The 11,174-nt window shown below is 41.0% G+C and overlaps 2 protein-coding genes across 2 annotated transcripts; one reads left to right on the top strand and one right to left on the bottom strand.

The window, feature by feature from the left end:
• The first annotated feature begins 139 nt into the window (after positions 1–139).
• On the top strand, positions 140–4,214 carry cd27 (CD27 molecule). The gene is made up of 5 exons (XM_034553881.1): positions 140–176; positions 2,203–2,352; positions 3,271–3,306; positions 3,415–3,519; positions 3,693–4,214. The coding sequence occupies exons 2-5, from the start codon at positions 2,208–2,210 to the stop codon at positions 3,785–3,787; spliced, it is 381 nt and encodes a 126-aa protein (XP_034409772.1). The 5' UTR covers positions 140–176; positions 2,203–2,207; the 3' UTR covers positions 3,788–4,214.
• si:dkey-260g12.1 (tumor necrosis factor receptor superfamily member 5) lies at positions 3,571–9,990 on the bottom strand. Its single transcript, XM_034553847.1, has 11 exons — positions 9,761–9,990; positions 9,506–9,575; positions 9,278–9,335; positions 8,850–8,960; positions 8,528–8,671; positions 6,865–6,961; positions 6,594–6,652; positions 5,435–5,551; positions 5,184–5,206; positions 4,998–5,103; positions 3,571–4,775 (listed from the first exon to the last, which is right to left on the bottom strand). The coding sequence occupies exons 2-11, from the start codon at positions 9,572–9,574 to the stop codon at positions 4,504–4,506; spliced, it is 1,056 nt and encodes a 351-aa protein (XP_034409738.1). The 5' UTR covers position 9,575; positions 9,761–9,990; the 3' UTR covers positions 3,571–4,503.
• Between the last annotated feature and the right edge of the window lie 1,184 nt (positions 9,991–11,174).

Below are 11,174 nucleotides of genomic sequence, written 5' to 3'. Positions count from 1 at the left end.
GCAGCAAAAGACAGAGACAGGATGAGAGAGCGTGACGGAGAGATTACAACACCGTCAAGTTGTTAGGCTTTCATAATGAGTCATCACTGACTCTTTAAGAACGATCCCCTGTAACACTTCTCAGTCTCCCACTCAGAGGGTCCCAGGTCACATCTTGTCTCACCTTCTTGTCCACGGTAAGTAAAGACTTTTTCAACCCTTTGCTGTCTGTCAAACTTGTGTTAAAAGCTTCCTATAATCTCCCTCGCAGTAGGATGTAAAGTTATAAACTGTTTGTATTAATAAAAAGCTTATTTTCCTCTATCAGTACTATGTTATCTGAAAAGTGCATGTAAAATATATTGTGAATACTGTAAAGCGCAACAGACCTTTGTCATTTTTTCACTCAGTGTCTGTTTTGTGAATATAAATCATTGTTTTCCTCCCCCTCCTCACGATGCTCATCCTCTTTTTCTTCCTTTGATTTTCTTCTTCCCAGATGCAGCCGCTCTGTTATTTAGTTTTTACTTTCCTGTGCAGTGTCTTTCTCCTCTCCACTGTGCTTTCCACGGACTGCAATAAAACACAATATGCCTGGCCAGTGGACCGACCCTTGTTTTGCTGTAACATGTGCCCACCAGGTACCGTGCTACTGCTTCTTTTTGTCTTGATAGATTTCAAAATGTTATTGCAAACAGGTCATATTATTGCATTATTCCAGGTAAACGTATGGTGCGCACGCGTCCAACCAGCTCTTGTGAAATTGAGTGTGAACTCTGCATTGATAATCGATACATTGATACCTACAACGAAAAGCTGAACTGCAAACTTTGCAAAAACTGTTTGAAACGTGAGTACTTTTCCAGCTTTTCTTTTGTTGGGGTGTTACGTATATAATACCTGAACTGTGTGAAAATCCTACTTATAGATGCCAGTACACATGGCCAGTAGATGCCATGTGTACTGCTTTTGTTTTGAAGTGATTAAATATTACTATTTAATATAGTAATAATTACTATATTTACAATATTGTGAAACAGATGTGTTTTGAGCGTGAGAAGATGTGAGTTGTGAAATGTAACCAGTCCAGTTACAGCATAAGCTTTAAGACAAGCTGTTATTATTTGTTACTCAACTCTTTCTAAAGAAGATGATTTCAGAGAAGTTTGCCGATAAAGACCTGTGAGATGTGAGGGGAATTCCTGTTATGTGTGTCATGGTGGGATACAGTCAGAGAGAGATTAAAAGGAGGAGGGGTATTGGGGGGGGTCTGAGAAACCAGCTCAGGAGGTTATTAGGGTGGGATTTGGCAACAGTAACAACACGATCAGCAGCACAGCCCACTAATTGTGGTAAAGACAGGTGGAGGATCATAAATCAGACCGTTGTCATGTCGGTGGCAAAAACACAGTAAAGTGAAAAACACAGTAAAGTGAAAAACACAGTAAAGTGAAAAACACAGTAAAGTGAAAAACACAGTAAAGTGAAAAACACAGTAAAGTGAAAAACATCAGAAAGAGCAGCAGACACAAATGTCATATTGTCACGTGTTTTGACTCAGATCTCTGCCCGCTACAGGTGAGCAAAACACCCTGTTGTGCTTCTTTTTAAATGTCACTGTGGAAAACACAGAGGGGAGAAAAGTGACAGAAAGTACCTTTACGTGTGCACCGAGATGCTCTCTTTACATATCACAATCAAAGGGTTAGCACGTGTCGATCCAACGTTACAGTGCAGCTGTAAACTCTGACATTACACACATTTACAATGTCAAAAACATCTAATTTCACACTTAAAAGGCTTTGTGTCAATTAACGTCTATGGAAACTAATTCAGGTGGAAATTATTCAACCCACACAAAAACCTCATACACTGCTCTTGCAGTACGACAGTATTAATATTTTTGGGGGTTATACTTTGGTCTCCATCAGGGTTTGTAAGTGCAACAGTTTTGTTTTTGAAGTATGCACTTGAAGCCGTTATTCTGAAAGAAAGTGAAATAGGTCATCAAAGTGAAATTCAGCTTTTACTGACTGACCGGTATCAAAAGCAATAATATAACCGTCTTATGACACAAAACCAACATCTTTACCTGCTGTTCCCAGTTTGTGACTCATTTACCAATTTCTGATATATGTCATGTTTTACCGGCCACCTTGCTAACAGACTCGGAATTATGATCAACTTTGATAATGTAATGACTGTTGTTTTGTTTTTTTACAGCAAACATGGAGTATAGGTTGCACTGTAACGCAACTCATAACGCTGTGTGCGGATGTAAAGCTAACTACAGATGCAAAGACCAATCCTGTGAACAATGTGTGCCGATACCATCCACCACCACCAAATCCACACTCCCTCCATCCACTACAGGTACCTGAGAGTCAGCTGCAGCATTACATTTGAAAGACTATATTTATTAAGGGACAACATGTTTCCATTCTCTTCAAATGTATATTTTTGGCAGACTTTTCTACCAGGATGAAAGCTTACCATGGAAATATGATCAGACACAACCTCCTTGGTTCAGGATCAGGTGCACCGCAACCAACATCTCTATTGGGTCATTTGGTGCACCCAGAACCACATGTACCTGTGATGTCAGAGTTTACAGGTTGAACCAATCATCTTTAGGGGGTGGAAAATAAACAAGATTGTGGGCTGATTTGCTACGTGATAATATACAGCCAGCCATTGATCACCAGAATGTGTCATTTGACACACATCTCTGCATATAAATGCTGCTATTGCTTGAGGAGTGGTAACAACTACATTTGAGAAAAACAACGACCATACAGTCAATGTAATCGACTAGATATTTTAAAGCTGCACTAACAAATCCAGCAGCTCCATAAAAAAGGTGGTCTTTGTTCTTTTAATGCACTTAGATTTTTTAACTATACATCTGTTCATTCCTGCCTCAAATAAATTTGCAAGAACCGAACCTTGGCGATATGTTGTACTCTAACACTACAAAGAGTACTGTAACCATAGCAATACACTGGACAGCCATCCAGAATGGTTGAAAAGATCAACTGAAGGATTTGACCTCAGTTCACTACTTGTTTACTCTGCAGTATCCTTGGTGTAAGGTCACACCCACAAGGGGCCATGAGTTCATTATAAATCCTGTTGTGTGGTTGTAATCCAGACCCTCTGTTAAAAAATAAGGGACCTCAGATTGTGCTCACTGGCTAATCTGAACCACAAATAGTTCAATATTTCAATTGAACTATTAAATATGCCTGCACTGAGCTGATACTTTGTTTTTTTTAATCTCTTCCACTCCAGCCCTCACAACGGTCGGCACACCTCAACCAATCAGAGGTACGGTGCAGTTCTGTGTGTGCCGGTTAAAAACAAGGACATAACTGATTTCTCCAGTGAGAGTTTATCTCAATCTTTCAAAAATGTCTCACTTTCACATTCTTCCAGATGAAGTGTGGTTCCTGGTGATAATTACCCTCCTGTGTGCAGGAATCACAATCGCTGTTGTAACAAAAATCAAGCCCTTTATGTTCTGGATCAAATCCAAACACGGTTAGTAGATTATCATTATGAAGTGTACAAACACAGGAAGTACACTGAGCATTTTAATTTCATCATTTTATAATGTGCACACATTTGCATTTTAAAAAAATAAAATCTGAAGGGATTATTACCTTGTATTTCAGTCTAATCACTAAAGTCGCTCCTATCCTTTCGTTGCTCAGGCTACCGTTTGGCTGAAGGCTCTCCATCAGTACCATCAGGCTCCGAAGAAGTATCTACGCCTGTCCAGGAAGTGCTTGGGAAATGTGAAGTATGAGCAAGGATTTGACAGGCGAACATCTCCCGTTGCTTTGGACATTCATGACAACTGGGGGCCAACGTTACTCGGCCCCGTGCTGACGAATGCAACCACAGAAAACATTTGTTTCACTTCGAATGAAACTTGACTGTTTGACAAGTGTATAAAAACACAGATTAAGAATCTGAAAGACAATGAACATCCCGGATGTGAGGGGTTGTATTGGCCATGCAGGAGTTAGAAATTGTGCAGAGTTAAGAGATATTTCACATCTTAACATTTATAGGTGTATATATAAATAGACTTTTCAGATAATACATGTCAAATGGGAATATTTTTAGGATGCATTTCTACTTTTCTTTCAATATTCTAAATACAATTGCGTTCTTATCAAAATGCCTCATATGCAAAACATTAAACATTCAGATAAAATACTTGAAAGCAACCTGACAGGGCTTATTAAAGAGTATTTACATTATTGTTTGAATAATAACTTAAAAAGCAGATCACCCTCCAGCTGTTCCTCCCAGAGTTAAAGTCTGTGGTGTGTTTTCTTGGAACCTGCAGATAAAACGGTCTGCATTGCAGTGAGATCCCTTTACAGTTTGCAAAAGACGGAGATGGATCTAGTCCACACTCGTCTGTGGTTTCACAGTTTTCACCTTCCTTTATGTATCTGTGAAGAGTCTGGACGTAACCACCAACACAAATCGTGTTGGTTTTCTTAGGATGTTTCATAGCGACTCCTCTTTGGACATGTGGAAGTCTTTCCCCTGCTCCTGGGAGGGAAAGAAAACAATGTCAATCTCTCCGCTCCTCTCCTCCTCAGAGAGATGGATGCTGGGAGAAGATGTCTGAGGAAACACAGGAAAGTGTTTCTCGTCTTCTTCTTCACTAATCACTCCTTCGGCTGTCTTCCCACATTCAATTGTTGGTCCAACTTGGCCTGTAAACTGACTGAGCAAGCTGAAGATGACCGTCCCTGGATTGTGCACATGGACCGGACCTACAGAGATCAGAACAGACCAAGAGTGCGCTTAAAGGAAGGTTTTAATTGACCCGTAGAGGTACATTCAAATATAGTTTACAAAGTAGGACAACTGAGTCACAACTCAGAGTCATTACAGTGACACAGCGCCATCTTTTACATGTTTGTTTTATTTTCTTAATGACTCCACAAAGTGTGCCAAGTATTTCACATGAACGTCTTCATTTCACTCTTCAGTACCCAGATTGGCTGCTGAAAGGAACGGTGGCTGCTGCTTTGCACTGAATGAGTCTCTGGGGAGCTGATGAGTTGAGTCGGTTGTCTTGTGAGAAGCATCTCTTCCTCCCTAAAGAAGAACGTGTCCATCAGTGTGGTGCAAACACAAGAGAAATACATGATATGGTGAAGCTCAGAAATGTACCTTACCTTATTGCATACGTTTATAATAGCTGGAAAACAATAGATACATGAATTAATAATAGGAAGTCAGTTTCTTTACACGTGTCCACTGATGATGAATCAACATGTATATGATTTATAAAGCAACTAACAGTCTACAAAGCTCATGGTACATTTCAGAAAACTGTTTATTGTATCCCAGAAGGGACGTGATCATAAAGTTCAAGGGGTTCGATTGATTAAACTGAACATGTCCTGGGTGTAAACCACCACATTACCTTGCTTGAAACATGTTTCATCTCTGGGTCGACGAACACAGAGCAGGATCACAAGGGCCACGCATCCCACGGCAACCCCTGGACTCAAGATGGCCGCCAGCTCATTGTTCGTCTTGTCTAAGAAAAAGAAACAAGACATAAGACTCTACAGAGAGGGATCCTCCTCTGTTGCTCTCCTGAAGGTTTCTTCCCTTTTTTCCCTGTGAAAGGTTATTTTGTGAGTTTTTCCTGATCCGATGTGAGGTCAAAGGTCAGGGATGTCGTATGTGTACAGATTGTAAAGCCCTCTGAGGCAAATTTGAAATTTGTGATATTGGGCTATACAAAATAAACTGAATTTAATTGAATTACAGCCATGCTAGCCTCTCTGTGAGCCACTATTGGGCTATTAGCTAAATGCTAACATGCTCGCAATGACAATGTGCTATATCTTGGGGTCAATCTGGACAGTAAATTGAACTGGAAAAAGTGATGTTGTTTTTAAAAAGGCTCAGTCAAGACTTTTCTTCTTGAGAAAGCTTAGATCCTGTGACATGAGCAGAAAGCTTCCTCATGTTTTTTATCAGGGGATCTTATCTAGTGTCCTCTTCTATGCTGTGCTCTGCTGGGGATGTTCAGAAAGGCTGGCTCAGTGAGTGGCCTTCCCCCGGACTCACTAGAGGTCACTATACAAAAGAGGACAAGGGCCAAGTTAAAAACAATCATTTCTTTTGAAGGCCATCCTCTACACTGGGTTTTTAATGGACTCAGAAGTTCGTTCAGTGAGCGACTCAGGATGCCTCAGTGTTCTACTGAAGCACTCAGAAGGTCCTTTGTTCCGGCAGCAGTTTGATTTTTTAATGAACACCTTTAGGTTTTTTAATTTATTTTTAAATTTTAAATTAAGATTTAGCATCTTTCTGATGGTCATGTTTTATGGGGCATCTTCTGGTTTCGTTTGTTTCTTGTAGTGCGTCTGTTGTGCTCTGTGTCTATTGTTGTCTGTATGAACTTTTGGTGGCAAATGAGTTTCCCCACTGGGGATTAATAAAGTCTTCTAATCTAATCTAATTGTCATCATTAGTCATGCTGCTAGCGTGGTTAAAAATGCATCCTTGTGCCTTCAAACGATTAAAAAAAAGAAACAAAATGTTGTGCACTCTCCACATGCTCTTCTCACCTTCACCTCCTTTGAGATGTGTGCCATTTCCTGCCGGTTGGCCTGACTGAGGGCCACACCTGTGGGAGATAAGGATGAAGTGTTGAATATGTCAGGTATCTCATATATGTGACCCTGTGAACAAAGACAGACTGCAAGGTCTGTAATGTCCGAACCAAATGCAAAAATAATCTTAATGAAAACACTGTAACTATGACCTCATTTGAAGTCATCTAGAGTTTGGGTGTCAGGTATTAATGATGTACTGTATCTAAGGAAATCCAGGACATACTTGGGAAGTTGGCAGGGTTTGGCAGAAGTGCTGCCATGTCCAGAGGAAGCTGAGGATGGTGTGTGTTTATCGTTGCCTGAAATAACAGCGGCTACTTCTGAAGAGCAAAGAACGTCACAGGTTTGGTTTCAGATTTCAGGGGAAAGACACAAGACCAAACAAAAGCTCACTGACATGTCTTTGTAATGGCAACAGCCTTCATGCAGCGAACCACATGAGAAACGTCAACAGATGTTTGAGTCACACCATGTCATGGACAGCTGCTTTGTGTGGAAAAGTCAACATAGGACAAACAAAATCCATGTGTTCACTTAGCTCAGTGGTTCCCAAAGTGGGGGTCGCGACCCCTAGGGGGGGGCGCGGTGGTACTACAGGGGGGTCGCGGCTTCATCACCAACCCACACACACAGACGCACACATACACCGGTAAAACAATATAAAATAACCGACGTGACATGCACTGTGTTCCAACCACGCCACCAGAGCGGCTCATGTCACAGACCGACTGTGGCAAAACCAGCGAGAGAGTGAGAGTGAGAGAGAGAGAGAGAGAGAGAGAGAGAGAGAGAGAGAGAGAGAGAGAGAGAGAGAGAGACACACAGCGAGACGGAGCGAGAAAGATACGGAGCGACAGAGAAAGATAAAGATAAGAGAAGGAAGTATGTACAAAGATGGACAGATTTGTGACTGGTCTAAAGCGCAAATCCGATGGAACTTCTGTTACAGCCGCAACAGGCGACGCGACCACCTCGACAACGCCTCAAACTAAGGTAAAGGCAAGGAAATATAGCGAGGCATATCTGTCTCTGGGCTTCACAAGCACTGTTGTCGGTCAGGATGAGAGACCCCAGTGTGTTTTGTGTCTTAAAATACTGGCGGCAGAGAGCATGAAGCCCACTAAATTAAAAAGACACCTGAAAACCCACCACCCCGAACATATTAACAAGCACCTTGAGTTTTCTATTTTTTTTCCCAGTTAAACAAACTGAAGAATAAACTGTGAAGTGATATGTACTTATTTTAGAACTTATTTATACAGTTTATGCATTATAATGCAATTCATTAAAAACCAAGAAAAATTTGGGGTCGGGTTGCGGGGGGGGGGGGGGGGGGGGGGGGGGGGTTCCTATATCATCAAAGGGGGTCTTGACAGAAAAAGTTTGGTAACCACTGACTTAGCTGAATACATTGAGCCGACAGCTGTAGGTACTTCGCAAATTATAGTTTTACATTCTAAAAATATCTGTTCAAATCAAATCGTCGTGGCTCCCTGGGGGGCCTCGGGGTGAAGGCTCAGACCATGACCTGCACTAGTTAACGTCCGGTCAGCGTTGAGACCTTTGTTGCCTTTAATCTGGCAACTCACATTAAATGCATCAACTGTTCCACAGAAAAAAAGGTTGGACAATCTCATACTTCCTATATCTATATTCATTTGTGAATTTGCAATGTTTCATTATTTCTTATCAGCAACATTGAATATGTACATGGATCTGTGACTTTTACACCTTCGCTGAAAGTGGAGACCCCAAAATTCAGATCTGAGCCCTTAAATTACTTATGTAAAGACTCCAGTATCATTATTGGTAATTCTCTCATTCAGTGAAAAGTATATTTTGGTTGGTTGACGGAATTAAACTCTTCCATTCTGCTCAGTATTTACCAGTCGTGGTGGTCTCCTGAATCTGGACACAGTATCTGCAGTTTGCAGAGTATGGGACCATGTCGGTGCAGATGAAACCATCGTCACAGACGCACCTCACATTTGTCTCTCTGGTGCAGTTATGAACCACCTTCAGATGAAAATTTGAGACAGTGGAAAACAGAGATGATTTTAGGGATTTTAATCACTCAAAGAATTTCCAGAAATGCAAAAAGATACATTTTTGTTCTGTTTATTATAGAAACCCAAAGGTCACATTGGCATCATCATCAGCGATGGATGAAACCGTTAAGTTGGTAGCAATGACTCATCGTTTGTTTACCTGGTCTACAGTCTCCGTAGCAGGGATGGCAGGTGGGCTCGCGGTTCAACTCCGTTGTGTAATGTCCAGCAGGGCAGGAGACGCACTCTGTACAAGACTTCTGATACTCACCTGACAGATGAGAAAGAGACAAATGACTCATGAGAACAACCGGATGAGCCAGAGAGCAGCGAGAGGCATGATAATGAAGGATGTGGTCATACAGCACAGACTCTGTCTGCAGAGGTCATTATTGTTCATCGAGACAAGCAGAGACAGACAGGAAGAGAAAGATGGATGCTGAATGCCTCAGTGCTTCACAGTAATTTACAAAGATGAACAATCGCTGATTCACTCACTAAAAAAACCGTGAGTCAACACTAAATGAGGAACAGAAAGAAAAACAGATACAGAAATAGATGACGCTCACACCAGATGTGTCATCTTACCTGCAAGGCACATTTGACACAATCTGCCGCCCACAGCGTAATACTGGGTCCCATCTGTCTGTTGACACATTAACACAATTAGATACAAACCTCTATACTCCTGATTTACTTGTGTTTTCAGGTTTATATATTTGACAGCTATTTCTTAAACTGTATCAAACAACACTAATTTCCTTTGTAAAAATTTTACAATTATGTCAATAAACTGGAGATAAAGGACATTACTACCAGCGGAAAGGTGAGCGCCAACCGTGCAGATAACATCGAGAGGATCACAAAACATTGCACAAGTCCCATTCTATGGAGAAACATTTAGAAAAATATTCAAACAAAATGACTGATATCAAATGATCAGTGAAAAGAAAACACATTAAAAGAGCCAAGTTCTGTAAAGTTTGGTACGCCAACAAAATGTATCGCATCACAAATAAGCTGTGACAATAAAATATCATGTAATATGAACACAACATTTAGTTCTTTTACCTTTGATATGATGCGTCCTCTGTTCTCCTTCTATAGCGTTGTTAACTTCCTCAAGGTGCGACTCTCTATTTCTTTCTTCCTGTCCTCTCGCTCACTGTACCCATCCACTGTGTCACTGTTTCCTTACCTGGGGACCTCTTCCTGTCTCTCTACCCGTGTGTTCACACGTTCTCGCATGCAGACCCATCTGCACTCTGACTAACGTTTCTGAACTCTCGTCACTTTCCGTGCAAACTGCAAAACCTGACAGTGTTGAAGGAACGGACCGGTTCCGATTTTGTTTTTGACGATGGTGTTTTTTTTCAATCACATCTGAGTACGTTACTCAGATTTCCTACACATTGAAAACGGTGTTCTCTTTAGTGGAAATATGAATTTTAATTAAAAGGTCAGGTTCACACAAAGTACAAAATAGAATAACTTGTTGTTTTTATTCATTTGAGGCAGATGCGGTCTCCGTCTTGCTTTCTGTCCGGCGTTCTGCTGAATCCCAGCACCCCTTTCCTTTTTCCACCTGCACACTTATAATGGGGAGCAAATCATCATTAGCCCCAGCTGAGGCCAATTAGGCCTCCAGCTGGTACCCTTCCCTGAGCGCACTCCCCCATTCCCCTCTGCAGCTGAGCCTAACCACACCCCGCCACCACAGTGCTTAATTTAAAAATATTTACTGAGCTATCGCGTTCAAGAGAAAGGGACAAAGGGCGAGGTCGCAGAGACCTTGAACTTCGAACACCACAATTGTATCAGTTCACGTTAACAGGTGGACGTTAATGAAAAATCTTAGATCTATATCCTGAGATATCTTGTTCATGAGAATGAACTTATTCCTTGTGGTATCTATGATGACAGTCAATGGTGGGATATGTATTGACACCCTTAACTTAAGTAAAAGTATGAATAAATAAATGACTAAAGGATGAATGAAAACATTACTTTGAACTCCTTTTAAAAGTAAAGTCCTGGATTGAAAATCCTACTTGAGTGAGAATTGTTATCAGCTAAAAATACATCAAGAATCAAAGTAAAAGTACTTGTCCTGCAGCAGTGATTGATATATTATTATATTTAATTGGTTGAGGTAGTTTTTTATAACTACTTTATATACAGTTTGGTAGTTAAGTCTGGTGGTTCCCAACCTCTGGGTCAGGCCCCCTCAAAAGGTCACAGAATAGATCTGAGGGCTCGTGAGATGATCAAAGGGAGCAGTACGAAGACAGAAAATAAAAGGCTTTGCCACTCGAAATTGTATAATTTTGGGAGGATTTTCTCTAACAAATCATTAGATAATTTTACCTCGCTGGGCCTGCAAGTTATTTGAATTAAACCATCTGAGAAGTTTAGAAGGGAAATCTCTCCTGCTAACAACTCATGGACATCTGAAACATGACATGACCAATATGTACCCACCGGA

The sequence above is a fragment of the Cyclopterus lumpus genome, chromosome 16 (genome assembly GCF_009769545.1).
Source record: "Cyclopterus lumpus isolate fCycLum1 chromosome 16, fCycLum1.pri, whole genome shotgun sequence".
In the NCBI taxonomy this organism is placed as follows: Eukaryota; Metazoa; Chordata; class Actinopteri; order Perciformes; family Cyclopteridae; genus Cyclopterus; species Cyclopterus lumpus.
The sequence above is the reverse complement of the archived record's forward strand: the minus strand, read 5'-3'. Positions and strand labels throughout refer to the sequence as shown.